This window comes from Amblyomma americanum, chromosome 8 (assembly GCF_052857255.1).
Source record: "Amblyomma americanum isolate KBUSLIRL-KWMA chromosome 8, ASM5285725v1, whole genome shotgun sequence".
Lineage (NCBI taxonomy): Eukaryota > Metazoa > Arthropoda > Arachnida > Ixodida > Ixodidae > Amblyomma > Amblyomma americanum.
Genome location: NC_135504.1, coordinates 21,782,184 through 21,803,874, shown reverse-complemented (window position 1 = coordinate 21,803,874; position 21,691 = coordinate 21,782,184). Strand labels below are relative to the sequence as shown.

General features: G+C 45.6%; 2 protein-coding genes and 1 pseudogene across 3 annotated transcripts in view; 2 read left to right on the top strand and 1 right to left on the bottom strand.

Moving 5' to 3' along the window:
- The first annotated feature begins 9 nt into the window (after positions 1–9).
- pths (probable ATP-dependent RNA helicase DDX47) lies at positions 10–21,045 on the top strand. The gene is made up of 11 exons (XM_077634088.1): positions 10–142; positions 380–473; positions 1,187–1,375; positions 2,353–2,424; positions 2,852–3,042; positions 3,741–3,857; positions 5,804–5,950; positions 7,078–7,154; positions 12,702–12,833; positions 15,106–15,235; positions 16,098–21,045. Exons 1-11 carry the CDS (start codon positions 35–37, stop codon positions 16,260–16,262), a joined length of 1,422 nt encoding a protein of 473 aa, XP_077490214.1. The 5' UTR covers positions 10–34; the 3' UTR covers positions 16,263–21,045.
- LOC144101081 (uncharacterized) lies at positions 10,203–12,421 on the top strand (annotated as a pseudogene).
- The window catches only part of LOC144101080 (uncharacterized), a 17,637-nt gene continuing 12,468 nt past the window's right edge, over positions 16,523–21,691 (bottom strand). The window contains exon 7 of one of the 2 annotated variants that reach the window (XM_077634085.1): positions 16,523–20,889. In XM_077634085.1, coding sequence (XP_077490211.1) covers positions 20,564–20,889 — 326 coding nt within the window. In that variant the 3' untranslated portion in view covers positions 16,523–20,563. The remainder of the gene's footprint in view (positions 20,890–21,691) is intronic. The other variant, XM_077634086.1, reaches the window with a different exon arrangement.

The following is a 21,691-nucleotide window of genomic DNA, read 5'->3' as shown; positions in this document are numbered from 1 at the left end:
ATTGACTTTTCTTCCAGAGGGGGCGACGAGCAACATGCCTCTTCAGGCAAGCATGGCGGCGCCCACTCAAGCCGAAGATGCTGTGGACGCAAAAATAGATGTAGAAGATAAATCTGAAGAGAACGTTACATTTAAGTCGCTGGTAAGACAAGCTAACGTGTCTCCCGAAGTTGCTTTGCAGGTTTACTAGTCCTTTCATCGTTAAGCAATGTTTCTTTAGCCGGCCTGTTGGCATGTTCGGGCATGCGAACATGTTTTGTTGCCAAACGTTGGTTTGCATCAAAAGCATTTACGCCAAAGCGTAAAAGCTTTTTTTCTTGCTAATTCTGCTAGTGTTTCCTTGACGAGTCATCTGACTTTGTCGTTGCATTCCTTACAGGGCGTGGTTGACGTTCTGTGCGAAGCTTGCGAGCAGTTGAAATGGAAGAGCCCAACAAAAATCCAGAAAGAAGCCATACCCCTCGCTCTGCAAGGCAAGCCTCTCATTTAATATTTCTCGTGTCCCTGACGTAAGACTTCCATCTGAGGTTGAAGAATATGGTTGTCAGCTCACAGTTTATATATGTATTAATATATGGCTAAGCGCTTTGACAGCGTAAGCAGTGGACCAAAGGAGGCGATGTCATGAATGAACGCGCTTTCACGTGCTAGTGTTTTGCCGCAGTGAAGAACGACTGATGGCGCTGAATATACTTCCTGAAAGCCGCCGCGGTGGCGCAGTGGTTATGTTAAAGAGGAAAATACCAGCCAAAAAAGACGAACACACCAGGAGAGAACAACACAGGACAACGACTGGTACAGGACAGCCGTTGTCCTGTGTTCTTCTCTCCTGGTGTGTTCGTAATTTTTGGCTGGTATTTTCCTTTTTAACATGCCATACCAACAGGCCCTCCATTCTGCCCTGCTTCAGTGGTTATGGCGCTCGGCTGCTGACCCGAAAGACGCGGATTTCGATGAATGCGAAATTATAGAGGCCCGTGTAATGTGCGATGTCAGTGCACGTTAAAGAACCCCAGGTGGTCGAAATTTCCGGAGCCCTTCACTACGGCCCCCCTCAGCCTGAGTCGCTTTGGGACGTTAAAGCCCCATAAATCAAATCATACTTCCTGATAACTAGGGTTACACATTTTTTGCTCATGGTCGTCATATTAGGGAGCTCTGTCAATTTGGTGCCTTGGAATCGCAGGGCGCGACGTCATCGGCCTAGCCGAGACCGGCTCGGGCAAGACGGCATCCTTCGCGCTACCCATCCTGCAGGCACTGCTGGAGACGCCGCAACGGCTCTTTGCCCTCGTCCTGACACCCACCAGGGAACTGGCTTTCCAGATCTCGGAGCAGTTTGAGGCCCTGGGAGCTAGCATCGGTGTCAAGAGCGGTGAGGACCCCTGGCACTTTTGCCCTTGTAGGAGAAAACCCTAACTGGTCAGACTGGTTTAATGAACAATTCCCGGTTGATTCCCATTGGAGTCAACTGCCTACTGGGAATCAACTGGAATTAACTGGAGATTGTGCCTTAAACCAGTTTGACCAGTTTAGATTTTCGCCTGGATTTCTCTTTTTGAGCACTTTTGTTCCATGTCGGGATCAACTCCTAGTTGTGGCTTTCATGCTGAGCTGCAGCGGCTGCAGTCCTCTTTGACTATGATGCAGGGATGCTCACTTGCAGAGGTAGTAGTGCACATGAAGAGATTCCATCTTTGGTTTTGGATGTGTGATGAATTTGCCAAAGAACGAGCGATCTCCCCGGGAACTTGCTCAGTCAGTAACGCTATTTTATGTATCCAATGGTTAGTTTTTGACGAATGTGTTTTGTGCTTAATGTAAATTGCAGTAAAGCTCTTCACATTAGCTGTGAAATACTTTGCTGGTGGCTTCCATAAGAAGTTTTGTGAGATCTCTGCTTTAAGTGTAGCTGCATCTAACCACTGTTTATCCTCTAGGCATGTTGTTGTTTGACAAGGCATGATAGTCTCTGGTGTGAAACAGTCTGTACTGTGTTGACACCATGACCTGTAAGGTTCACATCTACCCTGGAGGTAGGTGACAGCACCAGATATGATGAATGAATGTCACATTAACATTGGACTGTGACAAAGACTAGACGTAGCTGTTTTGCAAGCTCCGTTTTCTGCTTATTGTAGTGTTTTGCGAGAGCTCGCCTGGCTGTTGACTGCAACGTCTCGTTGAAGAACAGGCTTCAAGTATACTGCCAAGCCTTCTGGTTGATTGCCATTGTGTTTAATAGAAGAAGGCTGTGCCATTGCATATGCCAGTATAAGCAAGAGAGCACTTTTTTTGCTATCCCTTTCGCAGTGTGTGACAGACCTGCCTTTTCATTGAAATGCTTTGCAGCTGTGATCGTGGGCGGCATAGACATGATGACCCAGGCACTGTTGCTTGCCAAGAAGCCCCACGTCATAATCGGTGGGTCATTTGTTCAAGCAGTTTTCATTGTTTGACTTTGTTTCCGCTTGCGTTCTTGTGGTTTGCCTGCAGTGCTCAATGCCGCTGCATCCTTCACACTTCTCTTGCTTTAGTCTCCTTACACAATTTCATCGAGTACAGTATGCAGTTGATTTCATGGATGTCTTTGCCCGAAACTGCATGCTAAACCTAATGATGCCATTGAGCAGTGATCATTGATAGCTTGCCTTCCCCAAACTAGCTTTCTCATTAAAATTTGCCACTGTTAACAAGTATAAGCTTCCACTGAGCCTTAATCGTTACATTTTGCATTAGCCAAGCGAAGTTTGTGCGTTGACTGCCTGATAGGAAGCACGGCAGTTTGTCTGGGTTAGGTGTATTTATTTGCAAAGTCCCAGGAGGATTCAGTGCCCCTTATTGGTCGCAGCCACCCCGGGTCGCCTGGTGGACCACCTGGAGAACACCAAGGGCTTCAACCTCAAGTCCCTTAAGTACCTGGTGATGGACGAGGCCGACCGAATTCTCAACATGGACTTTGAGGAGGAAGTGGACAAGATCCTGAAGGTCATTCCCCGGGAGAGGCACACTTACCTCTACTCAGCCACCATGACCAAGAAGGTGGGGCCGTGTCTTTCATTTGATTTTTCTGCTTTGACTGCACTCATTGCCGCAAGCGCAGTGACAACTATATAATGCTAAGGCCAAATGAACTGTTTTGTGGGCACAGCCCGACAGCTTGAGCAGGAAGTTTTTTCAGTGCCTTTAATGTGATGTGTAACTGCTTCCTCTTGCATGTGACCTACCTGTGCACAGGTGCCAAATCCAGTTGTCAAAATTTTATTATTCTGAGCTTTTAGTCAGAAGCTGTTCTTATTCATCCACAAAAAAAAAAATGTAGAGCATGCACATTAGTGCTCAGTTGCTTGGGATGTTAGAACATGGCTGAAATAAACATAAGGATAAATTAACAAGAGCTTATTGCACAAAAACTGACCCAGATGTAATGCTTGCAGGAGCTGTGTGGTAGCTGTCCTTGTTTCAAACAGGCAGTGTTATGGCTGTGCTGGGCAACTGTAAACACTGCACAGAACGTACACTGAAATCAGTGCATGACTGCTTCTGCATGCCCACACCATGCGAGTGCACTGGCAGCAGCCCCAACTCAGGGCTGAGGAGAGCAGAGCAACTTTAAGAGACCGTGCCACTGTGTTGGTTCAGGCATTTGTGAATGTGCCAGACTTTCAGCGCGTGGTGCACGTCACTGTGGATCTGCACTTTCTCCTCTTGGTTTGAGCCTTGTGTTGTGCGTCCTTTAGGTTCAGAAGCTGCAGCGGGCCTCCCTGCGTGACCCAGTCAAGGTGGAGGTCTCATCCAAGTATCAGACCGTCGAGAAGCTCATGCAGTACTACCTCTTCATACCAGCAAAGTTCAAGGTGCGCATCGTGCACTCTGTCTAGTAGGCACGATATCACCTGGATTTGCTTATTGCACCTTCGATGTCAGAGGCATCGAGAGGGGAGCGCTTGGCAGCCTTAAAATGAGAGCTGTAGCAATATGCAGTGAATCTTAATATAGTCGACTCGGTGATAATCAGGGCTCAAAGGGACCAAAAATTTGAGCCTTTTTAAGGAACATGTTGTTGATGGGACTAAAGCGTCAGTTTGAGTAAACTAAGTTCTAATTAAGTTGCGTTGAAATAATGTCGAGTCCATTCTACGTGATGCAACAGCCTCTTGTGGTACGTTGATATCTAGGAAGGAAAACGACACAAAACCGCACAGAGGACACAGAAATTTATGACGAGACACAGGCACTAACATCTGAAGTTTTATTGCTGTGACATTTCAGTAAATATACAGAAAGCGTCAAAAACAACAAGAGAATAAAGCCAGACATTAGAGACAGGAATCAGGGAGGAATGCAAGAATCACCCAGCTCCCGATAGGAAACGCAACTCTATATGAAGAAGGGCTATGAAAGGTGTGCTGACACAGCGGTCCTTTAGGGTCGTGATATTTGTGGCTTCAGTGATCTCTCATGTGGTTTTGTCACTGCACCTGTGCAGCAGGCTTGTGTTAGTGAATCTAGGTGTGCATTTACAAGTGCGGCAGGGAACGGCCAGACTGCCTCAAATCTACTCTGTCAGATTGTAGTCAATTTAATAATCTGTTATTATGGCAATTTTTGGTTTGGCCTATGTTTGAATGTCCACAAGACAGAGGAATTGATTAAACAACGCCTTCAGCATAAGATACGCCTTGTCTTACCTTTATGTGTCCCCTCTGTGGTTTGTGCTGTTTTCCTTCCTAAATGAACAACAAACTCGAAATGTGTTGTTCAAGTCTATTGTTAGCTGAGGTGTTGTAGAACAGTAAGATATTGTAAATAGTAACTGGAACTTGAGCAAAAGATGACTCAGTTTAGAACACATGCAAAAAAGGGATGACTTAAAATGTCGTAGTGTAGGATTGTTCAGTACCAACTCTATGGTTGTACCGTGATCATAATGTGTCATGAAGCCGTGTGTCAATTTTTATGCGCAGATGTCCTCCACTTAATTGTGTAGTGACACCGAAATGCCTCCTGGAAGTCCATTTTCTATAGGAATGCACGCGGGACAGGAGTGCCAGCGTGTATAAGGCACAAGCAATGGGTAGCCAAAGTAGTGGGCGCATTCATTATGCAAGTAAGTCTGGCTTGTAGCTTTCGAGCTGCATGCAACAAGTAGAGTTGTACGTTCAGCGTAAAAGGAACAGATAAGCCGCTGTGGCTTTAGCAGTTGAGCAGTACATCAGATGCAGTAGCAGCAGAACGAGGCATTTCTCGTGGCTATGTTTAAAGGGAGGTCAAGAGGAAGTTAGAGGCATTTGGGCAGAGCCTGCAACGCAAAGGGCAGGTCGCCGATGGATAACTGACTGGATTCCAAGAGAATGTAAGCCTAGCCGTGGGCGGAAGTGAATCAGGTGGGTGGGCGTATGAGATTAGGAAGTTTGGGTAGTCGCAAGGTGGCCGCAGCCGGCACTGGACAAATTTGATTGGAGGGATGTGGGGGAGGTCTTTGTCCTGCAGTGGATGCACTCAAGCTGATGATAATGCAAAGGAACAGCCTTTGTCAAAAGTTTAGATCCCAGGGAGGTTTCGTTCTTCTGAACCACGATGAGCGACTCATATGCATCCGAGCGTTCTAAGTGTTATGACACTGAGTGGGACTCTGGTTTTCTTCCCTTCGACGGTTAGGGCTTTCAAAGCCAGTGTGTAGTAGCAAGGTTCTGTTGCACTGGCAATGTGCTGCTGCTGCTGCTTTCTGAACTGACGGACTCGAGGACCAAATACGTCACCACTAAATGGTGTGCGACTGACGGGTGTTCTGTGTGTGCAGGATGTGTACCTGGTGCACCTGCTGAATGAGCTGGCAGGCAACTCATTCATGGTGTTCTGCAGCACCTGTAGTAACACTCAGCGCACAGCACTTCTACTGCGCAACCTGGGCTTCACCGCCATCCCGCTGCACGGACAGATGGGGCAGGTGAGTGAGCATGACAGGTGCATGAAAGGTGCATGCCCTTGGTTCAAGGCATTGTGCCTAATTTGTCGGCATCAACGCGACACCATGTGGAGTACGTGTTACGGCCATCATTGCTGTTTATCCGTCCATAGGTTTGGTGTATTAGGAAATTCAAGTAGCACGACGGAGACTGCAAAAGAGCAGATGGACGGGATAATCACTTGTACCATCCGCCTGTTGCCTTTTGCTATCTGTCACGCTAGGTGCTTTCCATAATAGCATACTGGCCAACTTGTTCTGTAGGAAGTTTTACTGAGCAACATAGGTTTACTTTTGTGGACTGGTTGGGAACAGATGCTGTTGGCTTATCCAGGTTCTTACACATACAGAGGTAAATCAGCTGCTTGACGGATTTATTGGAGTTCTGCATAGTAGTTTTTTGTAAATGCATGCAAACCTGCTGGTACATTTTGTATCTAGACTGAAGATAGATGCACAAGATAGATTATATGTCTTCATTGTTTTTAAAATGTGCATTAGCCACAAACTGGCCAAATATCACAAAATGATCTTCCATGCTTTGATTTTCTTTTTTTGTTTTTTCCCCTTGACTAACACCTTCAAATGGGCTAAGACAGGAAATTGGTTTTGAGAAAAAGAAATGGCACGCTAAATGTCTCACTTCATGGTTATCACCTCAACCGGGCAGTAAGGGAAGGGATGGCTGAGAGAGTGAAATGAAGGAAGAGAGAAAAAGTTGCCATAGCGGGGGGCTGCAATCTAATTTCGACCACTCGGGGATCTTTAATGTGCACTGAAGGTCATTGCACAGCACATGGACATTAATTTGTGCTTGGACTGGACTGTTTAAGCCTGTTTACATCGCGATAATCTCATTCTTGAAGCACAAAATTTTCCCAAAGCGCATGTCAGGCTGTCTTGACTCAGAGACAGCCCACGCTTGGGTTATGTGAAGCCAGTGTGTCAAGATAATGTGTGTGTAAATTTGGGACAGTTCAAGTGTTCATTTTTCTGCACCTTTGTACTTAGCGTAGAAAACATTAGCAGCACTTAATTACATATTTTCAGAGACCACATCTTTTTCACTTTAAACGTGACTTACTGTTTGCATTTTTACTCCTATCTAGGCCAAACGCCTGGGCTCCCTGACCAAGTTCAAGTCCAAGAACAGGTCCATACTGATTGCCACCGATGTTGCCAGCAGGTGTGTGCCTTCTTATTTCTGAGACATCTCGCCAATTCTACTGCACAAAAACCAATTAACACTATATCAAAAATTGAACAGAGAAGTAATGAGAAGAGCTACTTGGCAGTGCGCATCTTTAGGTGGAGAATTGTCGGGATATTCCTATAAACGACACTCGAATGTGGAGTGCACTCATCTTCACCATCAGCAAAGCACGTCAGCTTGTGTTAGATGAGGGAAATCATGTAAGGAAGTTCATGAAGCTGTTCATCCGGGGTTAGTGTGCTTATCTTAGGGAGGTGAATCAAGGCGCTTGTCACCGGCAATTAAAGAAAGCGCACAAAGCCTTTGCTCAGATCCTGATTGCAGCAACAGTCTGTATGGCATGCGGGGGGGAACTGCCCTGCATCGTGTATTATTAGTGTTCATGGCATCATTGTCGACCCTTTGTGCTTGGTCGAATTCGATTGGTGTGGTGAGAAACATGAAGTGTGCTGGTGCACTTCGCATTAGTAAATCTTTTTCTCTTGCCGATGCTCACCATGGTTGTATCCCATGTTTGTGTGCCATTCTGGAGTTCTGTGCTCCTAGAGGCACCCGCTTTTGCAATTAGATTAGTTCATAATCAACCAAGTTTTCTTGCTTGCAGCCCTTCACGTCGCAAATACTGTCGTGGTGGTGGAATTAGTGTTGGCCACTGGCTCGTTGCTGTGTGTACTAATTAGTGTCTGTTTAGAAGGGCACAAGATTAATTTGTTTATACTATAGCTGTCTGTGTCATTCTAATCACAATGTATTACAGGAATGTAATGTGAGTTTTTTTCAAAGCCATCACTTTCTGAATGCATCTTGCGTTATGATATTCGGAAGCAAGGCACAAATATAACACAATTTTTTCTCACTCCTCCTTGAAATAGCTGCAGCGACCTTCACCACCAGAATCGTGAATTCTGGGATAAGCCAACTTTTTGATGACCTTGGGGGCGTGCAAAGCAAAAGGAATGGTCGTTATGAAAGCGGAAAGAAGGCGGTGCGTACCAATGAGGAGGAGGCACTGGGAAATTTGAGTGGAGTAGGGAAAGGGAAAAAAAGGGAAACGAGCACAGGACTGGGCAGCCTTTCTTTTTTTTCTGGGCTCTTGGCACCTCGGCTGTAGGTGCATAGCTTGAACAAACTGTGATCTCATTATAATCCTATTATATATATATATATATCTGTGTGTGTTTGTGTGTGTGGCAGAAAAGTTTTTTGGGTCTAGGGTGGCAATATTTTGAAAGAAGACAGACAAGGCAAAGAAACACTTGTACTTTTCTTGACATTTGAGCTGGGGACCAGCCTTCCTCTGAAGAAAAAAAATATATGTACCGTATAAATGCCTGTAAGGGCCGCACCCATATATGAACTGCGCTCTGTTTTTCCAAAAGAAATACTATTTAAAAAAAAAATATTCCTGTAAGGGCCACACCCAAACTTTCGAAAACCAACGCATGAATAGCCTTCCAAATGCATGCGCCGTGGCCTCCGTGATCAGCTCCAGCTGTGAGCAAGTGCATGTTTGATCGCGGAGGCAATGCAAGCGCGCAGGGGCTTCCAGGTGCTGCCCACGGACGGCGCCCGTGGTCGCAGCTCATCACCGTCATCATCGTAACTTTTTCCTTTGCCGCAAGCTCCCGCTATCTATATCAGCATCAGTATCATCAGCTCCAGCTTTTCGTGGCTGTCAAAGGCGCGGGAGTTGTGGTAGCGTGTTAGTTCACTGTAGTTGAGGCTTTCGCATGCTGCCGCCAAGCATTGCAGTTTTAGCACGATGGGCAAGCACTTTAATAGCTACATGGCCGGAAGTTTGCTGTCAAACACTGCAAGCTTGTGGCGGCCGGGAAATTCGACGTGGCTGAGAAGTGCATCCGACAATGGTGCAACCAAAAGGATGCATCGAGGAACACAAGCTGCAAAAAGCACGCTTTCCGAGGCAAGCCGTGCAAGTTTCCCGAACTGGAAGAAGAGCTGCTTTGCTAAGTGATGGAAGCGCGGAACAACGGCTACACGTTGACAGTGGACATGCTACGCAACTTTTTGTGGGATGAACTTGTACAGCACCAGCTCGGGGTCGGAATACTCCGCGAGTGACGATTGAATGTTGATTAAATGCCTCTCAGTCCCAGATTGGTGTGTTTTTGCTTCAAGAAATTTTTTTTTTCGCACATCGCGTGTATGGGCCTTACCCCGAAAATTGGCCCTCGAATCTGGAAACACGGGTTTATACGGTATATATATATATATATATATATATATATATATATATATATATATATATATATATATATATATATATATATATATATATTTCATTGTCGTGAGGTCTCAAACTCCCCCTTCGCGTTGTGTAAATAGTGCGGCAGATTTAAAAGTGGAGCTGGTTTGAGTCTACGTTCAGTACCACTTATATGTACCTTTGAAAGTGGGGGAGGGGGGGAGGATAATTATATTTAGTTGAGTTCAAAGGGGTCTCTCAGGGTTCGTAGCGGTCCTTGAAACCCTTGAAAACCCTGGAATTTAAAAATAGCATTTTCAAGGCCTTGAAAACCCTTAATTATTTTGAAGTCCTTAAATATACTTGAATTTCTCCAATAGGCTTTCGTTCAGCCGGTTTTTAGCGGATGCCTCTTGAATGCCTGGCAACTATGTACTAAAGCCAACCAAAGCATCCAGTCCAATCCGTTTCTGTAGCCACAACGCAGTAGCGTCGTTACAGTTGGTTACAGTGGCGTGCAACGACCGCACCTAAGCCTACCTTCGTTGTGGGAAAGCATAGTGCGCGAATAATCGCTGTCGCGTCTTTTGTAGCTGCAATATGCCGGGAAGGTGCAATTTCCAGCAGTCGTGGTTAAATAGTGCTGCTTATAGGGAGTGGATTTCTCCGGATACGTCAAACTCTGATCGGGCAAAGTGAAAGACATGCGGGAAAACCTTTGATGTATCATCAATGGGTGAATCGGCCCTCAAAAGTCATATGAAGAGCGCAAAACACATTGCGAACATGAAAGCGACTACGGCACGTAGTACGATGCGGAACTAATTGACAGCAGTTGCTTTTGAGCAACGCATCGAGCCGGCTCCATCGTCGTCGTCGGATGTGAGCAGCCTGTGCAAAGCGCACGAGTGCGTGACTGACGCGGAGATACTGTGGACCCTGAAAATGGTAACATCACACTATTCCTACAACTCGTCAGCACACACAGGGGAATTGTTCAAGAAAATGTTCCCGGATAGCGAAATCGCTAAGTCATTTTCCTGTGGTGAAAGAAAATATGCATACGTAGTGTGCCATGGTCTGAGACCATTTTTTCTCTCGTGCCTACAACGTGAATTAGAGCAATCTGATGGCTACACCGTTCTGTTTGATGAGTCTTTGAACGACTGCCTGCAGAAAAAACAGATGGTTATCCATTTGCGGTACTCGAGTACTATGCCCGAGCGTGTAACCACGAGATATTATACGTCGGTGTTCATGGGACATTCGACTGCCGAAGACCTTAAGCAGAAGCTTCTGGCTGCCTTGGCAGATTTGCCACTGGCGAAAGCTGTCCAGCTGTCTATGGATGGTCCCAATGTGAACCTAAAGTGTTTTAAGGAAATGCAGGAATACTTGCAGCAGAACCATCAAGTTCAGTGTTTGGACCTGGGCACTTGCGGACTGCATACAATACATAACGCTTACAGGGCGGGTGCTCTTGCCAGCAAGTGGGGGATAGAGAATCTTCTTTCAAGCCTCAGTGCCATTTTTCATGATGCGCCAGCGCGAAGGGAAGACTTCACTACTGTGACAGGCCAAATGTCATTTCCTCTCAACTTTGTTGCTCATCGCTAAGTAGAAAATGTTGTTGTGATCGAACGTGCCATTGCGCTGTGGGGTGATGTGAAAAGGTACGTGGAATGTGCAAAAAAGAAAGAGGTGAACTTACCAAAGTGTGCGTCATTCACACAGCTCTGCGAATTTTGCCAGGACCCACTGCTGTTGGCCAAACTGAACTTTGCTCTCGGCATCGCGATGGTTCTTAAACCATTCCTCACGGAATACCAAATGGACAAACCACTGATGTTCTTTTTAAAAAGAGATGTGGAGTGTCTCGTGAGGAAACTTCTTGCAAGATTCTTGAAGTGCTCAGTGCTGTCAGCTTCCACAGGAATTGTCAGTTTGCTCAAAATGGATCTCGTAAACCCAAATAACCATGTATCTTCAGAGAATGTTGACATTGGGCATGCAGCTGAAGAAATGGTCAAAGCTGCAAAGGTGAGCGCCAAGGACGTATTTGCCTTCAGGATGCAATGCAAACAGTTCCTTATCAGTACTACCAAGAAAATTCTGCAAAAGAGCCCGCTGACATACCATCTAGTTAAGAGCCTGTCTTCGCTAGACCCTCGCCAAATGACCTCAAAGCCAGATTAGTGCCTCGGAGGCTTCAGGAAAGTATTAGACGCGCTCATTGCAGTTAGGCGATTGGGTGAGCATGAGCGCGATTCGGTCCTAGGCGAATACACAGAACTTCTGCAAGAGAAGAAACACAACCTGCGGCAGTTTGACAAACACTCTTTTAGCCTAGACGAGTTCTACCTTGAGCTCTTGAAGGTTGACTATAAGCACTTGTGGAAAGTTGTGCGACTTCTTTTCGTCTTGAGCCACGGGCAGGCAGCTGTTGAAAGAGGATTCAGTGTGAACCGTCAGGTCTCTGTCGAAAACCTCAAGGAGATCTCTTATGTGTCGCAGCGAATCGTTTACGATGCAGTAAGCAAGGCTGCTGGGATCCTGAACATTGTAATAACGAAGGAGTTGCGTAGATCTGTCTTGGCCGCACACAACCGCTATCGAACCTACTTGGAGGGTAAAAAAAAAAGAAGCGATCGAGCAGTCAAAGGCATCAAAGAGTGGCCACATTGAAGAAGAAATACACGGCATGAAGATGAAGAGGAGGAGGCTGGAGGAAACAATTGCCGATTTAACAGCTTGTGCTGACAACTACGCTGAGCGGGCAGAAGCTACAAGCGACATCACCTTCATTGTGAAGTCCAACAGTTTGAGAAAAACGGCAAAAGAAAAGACTCTGGAGCTTGCAGAAATTGATGACAAGTTGAAGGGAAAGCTTCAGGAACTTAATCACGACTCCACTGTTTGAGACTGGGCCTCTTTTTGTGGGTGTGTGCAATACGTATGTAAAAAGAAACTAGTTAGCTATTGATTGTGGAAAATGTGCCTACTTTGACTTATGTGCAGTAAAACATGTGCTTTCTTGCCGTAAAGCATGTTGTGATCTTTTTCTATGATCTCAAAAAGTCTTGTTGTAAGTCCTTGAAAATTCTTTGTTGGAGCCTTGAAAGTCCTTAAAAACCCTTGAATTTTTTCCTTCACGGTGGCTATGAACCCTGGTCTCTGTTTGCTGACCATTTCTTGTTGTTCTCATGCAATTTGATATTATAGGGGTGCTGAGAAATGGGCAACTGCTCACACCACAGCCGTAAGGCTCACTTTTGAGTTCTGATGCAGAACTTAACATTTCTGTAACATTGCAGAGGTTTGGACATCCCTCACGTGGACTGCGTGGTCAACTTTGACATTCCAACACACTCCAAGGACTACATCCATCGAGTGGGGCGAACTGCCCGGGCAGGGCGATCTGGAAAGGCCATCACGTTTGTGACCCAGTGAGTCCTCGGTTCCTGCTTCCAATGTTAGGCATATATGCCAGCCGTTGCTTCCAAAGCTTTGCAAGCTTGCACACGTGTAGTTGTAATGATTCTCATTTTTAGGTCAATTGTGCCCAGCACTGCTGTAATTAAGAATGTGCTCTAACCTTTTCCGAACATTTACTGTAGCTCTTGCAACTCCTCGGGACTGTCCATGTTATTTGATTAATATTATGTAATTGAAAATGAAATGCCACCTTAGTCAGTGTTTCTGCACCCAAACAGAGTTCATGTTTATTGTGGAAAGAAGATGAAAAGGCATGGCATCGCGTCTTGTGATTGGCCGCATGTTGAGAATCCCACCTTGAATACGACGGCACTTGTGTGTAGTTATAAGTGGCGTCACAATATTTTTGTAACAAAGTTCTGAGCTAATGCTGTATCTTTCTATTGGTGGTTATGTCCTAGCAAAGTGCCACATATTTGAAGGGGAATCGGTTAGGGGATTGGTTATATTTACCATCTAGAATCCACTGTACAAGCACTAAGAGGGGAAACATAGTTTCCAGGCATAAAACTAGCAGTTTTAGCAAGAAGTGGACTGAGAACCATTTGGACTGCTTTATTTATTAAAAAAATTGGAGCTGATTTATTTTAAGTATTGCTCAGATTTGTATAAGCAGACAGTAGAACAGGCAGTACACGTGGCACAGTTGGCCTTTGTGTTTGCTGCAGCATGTCAGCATTCAGAAGAGGGGATTCCAATCTGTTTTTGTGAAATCCTTGGGTTGCTTGGAGTGTTTTTTGCGCTCTCCAAGCACCTAAATCCATGCATGCCTCAAAGCTCACCTGCGTTGTTTTGGGACTAATCGTACAGTATTTGCATACAGCAAACTAGTTCGGTATACAGCCAGTCATTAATAATTAATTTGTGCATTTTTTTTAGGCCTGTGCATTTGCACGCATATTTTTGTGTACATGTTAGGCAGGAACAGACACAGCTGATTGCAGATGGGGCTCCCCCAAGGCATAAAAGACTCAAACACCGAGTCTAGCACTTAATTATTCAACATTGAAGGGACCGTAAAATTTTATATACTGCGGTTAGGAAAACCACACGCGTGATCGGCATTCCATCACTTGTCGCTGCACCGCAAAAATTTTTAAGCTTTATTAACACTGAAGATATTGGCAATTAAAAATGGCGCTTTTCCTCACCTGCCTCAACAGATACATGCTGACGCATCAGAAAAAAATGGAAATAAAGAAAATGGGTCGGGTTTGCACCTGTCGGAATCCCCGTTTAGCCCTTTCCACCCACACCACTTGGGCACACCCAATTGCAAGGCTCTCACAGATTCCCCACTGACATCATCGGATCAGTGGTGGCTAAGAACGCGTCGGGAGATGCTGGCCTAATTGGTTGCGAGCTGTTGCGAGCAGCAATTTTTAAAAATTATTTAAAAATTACAGGGCCCATGCAGAGCTTTTAAATTTGAATTTTGAAGTTTATTCATTGTTAAACAGGTAACAAATGCGCAATAAAGCAGGAGCTAAAGGCATAGCCTGACAGGGGCTCCTGCCCTATCGAGCAGTAACGGCAGACAAGGTGCGATTTCAAACAAAACTTGAAAGCATATACCATGCATCTTGTACAGACAGCAAACGTTGGAAGTGAACAGAAAATAAAGCTGTAAAAAACACTAACAAGCATATAAAATACATCAAATATACGTAGCACACGTTTAAACAGAAAGTTAAATTATTGTATTTTAACAAAGCAACATAAGGAGAAATTATAAAGTTAATCATTTATATTTCGCTCTCCAGCAGGAATCTTCTGAGTGACTTCTTTGAAATATGTGCCCTGAAATCAGTCCTGTTTCCTAAGTTGTTTAAAAATAGGGGGACTTGTTAAGTGTTGCGTGCCATAGTTTGTACTTATGCGTGGTGTTCTAGGTGTTTCTTTTCGTAAGCAGTATCGGCCTGGTGTCTTAGGCACGGCGTTTTCATATAGCTTATCTTTTTTTTATGTATTGTGCAAGCTTGTAATAGTACATCTGACTAGAATTAAGGACTTGACATAGATACTCATAAAGACCACCTCTACAGATCTGTTTTACTAGAACATGACCGTCATTCTCGGTTTTCCTGCTGCATATTTTGCATTAGCCGATGGTGCTGAGCAGAGCAAGCAAGGAGCATTGTGCAAAATCATAGTGACTTGCTTGAGGAGGGTGTGATGATGAGTGACATTGTGTGCCCCTCTAATTGTTCCTGCACCCTCAAGGTACGACGTGGAGCTGTACCAACGCATTGAGCACCTCATTGGCAAGAAGCTGCCCCTGTACGAGACCGTGGAGGAAGAAGTTATGGCGCTCGTGGAGCGTGTCACTGAGGCTCAGCGCTTTGCCAAAATGGTGGGTCAGATCTGTTCTGCAAGTGTGCTTCCCAGCTTACGCTGGAAAGTCTGTTAAGCATGTGGCAGTTTAGCTACACGCTTTATCTGTCGAATCACGCGTCATGTTTTGCAACAATGGGTCATGATTCCTCGATGTTTTATTGCTCCACTGACTAATCACATTATTAAACAAAATTAACTTCTTAGTATTTGGCTGTGTTAAAGTAGCCAGGAGCATCAGAATTTCTAAGCTTATAATTTGATCATGACTAGTTTCTTAGCTTTGTGATCAGAAAATTTTTAACAGCAGATTACTTTTTTGTCACAGAGGAATTGTGAGCGGCAATCATGAATGCTGGCAGAGCTTCAGTGTGGACTTGAGTTGTGTCGACCGCAGCGGTGGCGTCGAGTGGTTGAGCATCCGTCTCGCATGCGGGAGGTGCGGGGTTCGATCCCCAGTGCCGTCGGGTACCCACCGGTGCTACAGTGGGTACAAGCTTCCCCTGGCCTAGTCCTCGGCTTAATCAGGGTGCAGTGCTTGGGAAATGGGTCTGTGACCCCACCTTGAGAAATGGAAAATACCTTGAGCCATGGTTCTCTTTGGCCACAGATGCCCTTGCGCCATAAAAATTCACTATCATCATGGACTTGAGTTGTATCCAAGCATAGAAATAGCCAGCTGTAAAAAGAACAAAAAACATGCTGTTGTTCTTCGCATATCTTTTTGTTTTACATTTTACCTCTTGGTGATTTTTGTTGAAATGAACCAGTTCACTCAGTACCAAGCTGTTCTCAGATTACTCAGCCTTGTGTCTCCATTTTGGGAGTGCCTCCTTATTGAGCACAATTTTCAAAATGAGCAACTGTGTCCTTTCCTGTAGGAGCTCAAAGAGCTGGAAGATAAGAAGAAAGGTGGAAAGAAGAGGAGAGCGGAAGACGACGATGCGGATGACACGGAACAGGCACTGGGAGTCCACGACCGCATCGGCAAGCAAAACAAGAAAGGCAAGAAGAATGGGCCGGGCTTCAAGAAAAGAAAAAAATGAATGCTCTTTACGAACTAAAAAAAAAGGGCTGTGATTTGTGAGAGTCAAAGTTTGTCACAAATGAAGCGAACACTAGCCCTACAGTGTGTCTGCATGAAGCAGAACAAACATTTAAGAGCTGAATGCATCTCAGCAGACTTCTCTTGTTGCCAGAAGATGTGTGAATAGCTGATAACTGCCACATTGCTCGCTTGTAAAAGTTTGCAGTTTGGCTTTGATTGACATCTCCAAGAAGTGTCAGAGGCAGAGATTCGAAATGGTATTGTTTACACATTTTATTGGACTGAAAACAGAGCGGCAGAATAATCTGAACACTGCAAGTGCAGGTTCCTGCTCATAGCACACTCTCAATTCTTTATACGATCACACATGCTTGCCGAAACACAGCTCAGAAGCACTTCAGAGAACTGAACTTCCTGGACAAAGGCGACATGTACATGGCTGAGGCAAACATTTGTACGATTTGCACTCATCTAGCAGCAAACTTTCACTAACTGTGAAGTTTTTCTCCAGGAGCAAGCAAATTCCTCATTCAGTGGATGGCCACTGATTTAAGTTATACGCATCGAGGATCTTGGTTAGCACGTTTTTTTGCTGTATGCTGTACACACAGTCACACTGAGCAGCACCCTCATTGACATAAAAATGCTTTATGCCTTCAGGCAATACTGCTACCGTGCATGTATTTAACATGGATATATGGTGTATAAACTGGGCTTTGTCCACAAGGAACAAAAATTACGGAGCCTGTTTTTGACATGTACAATGGGGCCTGGGTGTTTTGGCTGGTTGTTGTTATGCCAGAAATAAATGTCATGTCCCTAAGTCATGATATGCTGAGAGACCACTCCATAACATCAGGATATGCTGGGAGCCCAGCTCGTAATGTCGCACTACAGCTTTTGGGTGCAGTAGAATTCTGTTTCTACGTTCATATGTGTGCTTTCTTGGATGGTACAGTCTCTGTCAAAAATATGCATCCCAAGGGGCTTGCATCCAAGCCATGTAGCGGGGCTCTTAAGCACATCTGACAGTCCTAAGCTTGGGAGGTTTGAGGACTCAAGTTCCTCCCGCCTTTAGTGTCCCTCAATATGCAGTAAGAGCCTCATAGCAGGGTTTAGAAGCAGACCCCTTGGGCTCTATACTTTTTACAAAGACTGTACATTGCGTTTACATGGTCCCAGCACAAAATCGAGCTTGCACTACTTTTCCGAACTTTTTTTTTTTCTCTGCAGTCTGCAGTCCCTTGAGCAACATCAATTCAACAGTCCTACCTATTTCTGACATTCTCTTTGTTGTTATTTTCACAGCATGTACCATATAATCTCATGTATGGGCTGCACCCCTGTTTTGAACTAGATAATTGAGAAAGAAATACCCTTATACTTTTTTTTAATCCCTGCATCGGCCATACCTTCAAAATTCACGCCCGAATTTTTTTTTAAAGACGTGTGGTCCTTATACAAGTCTATACAGTAGTTGCATGGCTCCATCTTTGGGATCTAGTAAAGGGCTGCTTTTTTTCTTGATACTACATACACAAAACGACATGTCTGTGCACTTCATTAATCAATGAGTAGAAAGGTGTGCAGAACTGTGTTGGCACTAGGCAGCTCTTTATAATTTGCATGCCCATCTGCCTAAACTGGCTGCAATTTATCAGAGAAGGTTGCTTTCGTGTTGTCTTTCCCAGAGGATCAAAAGTGGATGCGGAGCTTGATCAGGGTAGCCATGCGCAGGTATTGGCTACTTCTGTATTCATCTCTTTGTTACAAGCAACAGTTTTCATCATGGAACGAGGAACCTAGGGGCGATGTGGTCATTTTAAAAGAGTACATTAAATTCTTGCTTGCGAATTTTCTTTTGTGCTATGGTGTACAAGGCATTAGTATACATGGGTCACCCCGCGGTATTCCCCTCTAACCATAGTTATAGTTGAATTTGTTCTCGATGCTGTTTTAGTTCCTACAGCCGAACAGTGGCCGTGATGTGTAAGAAGTGTTTAGGTCCTGTGAAGCATTGCAACGGCTTTTAACTGGTTTTAATTCACTGCAACACTTAAGCCAGCCTGTCTCAAGAGCTGGAGCTACAACAAATGTGTATGAGCTATATATTGCAGTTTTGTTTCCTGCCTCACATGACCTAAATACTTCTTACACATTGCAGCCATTGCGTGGTTGTTGAAAGCAAAATGGCAGTCTTGTGCACCATCACAGAGAAGAAATAATGAAAGTAAAATTGGGTGTCTGCAGTCTAACTCGCAGGAGAGTAAGCTCCCGCAAGTGCTTATTTCTGACTTCTTTTGCGTTCATCATGTCTGTAAAGTGTGTACATAACTTAATAAGTAAGAATTGTATTGATGTGACCATCTTTAGCATGTATGCACCTCGCCTGTTTCTCATGTGGTCACCATTTCCTTATTTGTTGCATTCGTGACTTTCCTATTCATTCCACTCATTACTGTTCCACTGCTTGCATGATAAGAAGAGGGAATGGTTCTCTCAAGCACAAGGAAATCACTCGAGAGCAGCCACATACTTGGAATACATTGTGGGCACTGCTTATGAGAGCGGGGGCTAAGTAGTGTCAGGGACAAAAGTCTGTGAGACGTACATGGGTGGTGGCCAAACCACACGTGTATCTGTGTTGTTGACCAGTGGCATGAGACCATGCCTATGGAGATAAGAGTTGGGCTTTCCAGCCTTCATGTGTGATGGGGGCATTAGACGGATCATTGAAACTCATTGCATGTTTGCGCCAATGTGGCCTTTCATGCATCCTGGAGACTTTTATCCCCAGCTGTAGAAAGCGGTTTTGTCTTTTGTCCCCATTTGGCTGTGCTCCTTTACGCCGCATTTCCAATGCCCTCTGTCAGAAAGCCCTGACTAGGTTCGCCATCACTATAGTGGGATACAACTCAAGAACAAAGCGGCTTTTCCCCATCAAAGCCTTCCAGCCAATGGGATCAGCCAATTGTCATGAGCCTGCTAGCGTGACAATGCAGGCAGTGGCAGATTAAAGGGTATAGCCCCCTCCCCCTCCCTGGATTGTGCATTCTCCGGCTAGCAGGTTCATGAGAATCGCCCGATGTCATAGGCTGGAAGGAGGGTCTTTTGTTGGGGAAAAGCTTCGTACTTGAGTTGTATCTGACTATAGTAACTTGTCTGGGATGGTGGTAATGTCAGCGGTGGTCGCATTGTTGCACATTGGCACTTGTAACTTTCAGGCCCTATGGCAAGTTTGCCTATTCTGAAAAGATGATGAAATGAGATGTTACAGGGGCGCTGAGACTCGAATTTCATCTTAATTTTTTTTTTTTTCCTGGTGGAATGAAGAAATGGCAGTAGTGATAACAGAAGAGAATGCAACTGTCATAGTCATGTTTGAAGTATTTTTGTTCTCGATGTTTCTGCTCAGTAGTTTTGGGTTTGACAGGCACTCGATCTGATGTCAGCCCATGGTAGCACATCTCAGCCAAGAAAAAACTGATATCTTGCTTAGCATTTTCCACTGGTCAGCAGACTTCTTTGCAATGCTTGACAGGGGAGCCAATTTCATGAGCTTCTGCTCATGCTTTGTTAGCACAAAGGAGTAGAGAGCGAGTAAGCGGTCCTAGATGATGGCTAGAGGATGCTAGAGGATGGCTTACTCCCATTTAGACATATTCCTGTTGTCACTAGAATTAGCATGTTCTGAGAAACAATAACCACATTGCAAAATATAGTGTTATCATAGGGTCTGCGAGTTCTACAGCGATTCGCGATGAGTGATTGGCTGTATGCCAAGAAAGGAAGTTGAAATTCTTGTGTCTGTATTGGTTTAAAGGTTCTTTGTGCTTAACGACAGCTAATGGATTAATGTTTTAGCAATACAGGATCTCCCTTGAGGTGCCAAATGTGCATGCGCTGCTTTACCTCGAAAATGCACCTCATGCGCATTTGGCATTAATGACGGGTGCGGTGACAGGTGCCAGCGCACACCTTCAAATGCGCAGGCGCAGTTAGTTACCTCACTGTGCTAAAACAGCATTTAACTTAGTGTTATCGTATATTGCTAGCCGCAAGCTGCGCACGCGCTGTTGGCGGCTGCCGTTTGGCGGTGTAGATGGCTTGCACTGGACGTCACAAGCACCATGATAATGGACCAGACTTCCACCATGATCCTGGGTCCTGCAACATGACGGTGACTGTGACGTTGATGCAAGCTATCTCTGCGGTAATGCTATACTAAATTTCTCTTGCCTTTCCTAGCTTTTACATCACCCTGGGTCACTACTGGTTCCAGTCACTGCAGCGCCTTCACTACGCCTCATTTCCGGCCATTTCGCGCACCAGCAGCTGCCTGGCCCTGGCGATGCTCCGCTGTCCCGTGAGCACGTTGCTTCCGTCCCCGGTGCCCAGACATTCGAGCAGTTCGCGCAGCTCGTGCATGACCTCGCTGGACGGGGTTGCGCCCTGGCGGCCGCTGGAGGAGGCGCTGCCCCCACTGTCCGTGGCCGTGAAGGCGATGTGCGGGTTGTCTTCCATGTAGCCCGTCTCGGCCAGGGCTTCGCTGTTGCCGCTCGCGTCGGCCGTGTTGTATGTGGTGGACGACTCGGTGCCCGTCTCCGAGGTCTCGCCCACTCGCGCTGCGGGGAGAGGGACGAAACGGTGACGAAAACTGGCGTGCACCTGTCATATTGGAAAGAAAACGTTAAGACTCCGACCAGGGGTCTCGTGAAGAGAAAACCCGACGTTTCGGGGCCGACTTAGCTACTTCAAGGGTGAATAGATTCATGATGCTATGGGCGGAGTTTTATGCACCAGCGTTTATATACTTCTAGCATAGCACACACCGCCGCCACTACCGCATTACAGCGCCGCCAATGCACACGCGCTGATTGGTCCCGACGCGGCAGGCTGGCACCTGGCGCCATCTAGCGACATCAGGGCAATCTGCACACGCGCAGTGGCGGTACGTGCTGTATTAGAAGTCTATTGGGTCTAGGCGCTATAGTGCCTAGAATATACTGGCCAGTATACTCTAGGCACTATAGTAGCACTTACTCTTGACAGAAAAGGAGGCGTGAGCATAGGTTACAAGTAGAGCCTCCCCTTTTTTGTCAGAGCGCTACAAAATACGGTGCCAACCAGCCCCAATCGTTGGCATTATGCAGACTCGGTTGCACCAAAGTGGAGGCGGCATGTGCCAATGTTACGATGGCCGCCATGTTGGCGAACCGCCGCCACGTGTTTGTACATTATTTGTCTAATGGGTTTACCGCCACCTGCACCGTGGAACTATATGTGTGCATCATGAGGCCCCGTGCAAACACTTGCTTGCAAGCCGTTGGTTGGAAGCTGTCTTCGTGAGGGAAAAAAATGGCAAAATTTGTTTTTTAGGAAAGGAAATGGTGCAGTAATTGTTTCACATCCCTGTACACTGAAACA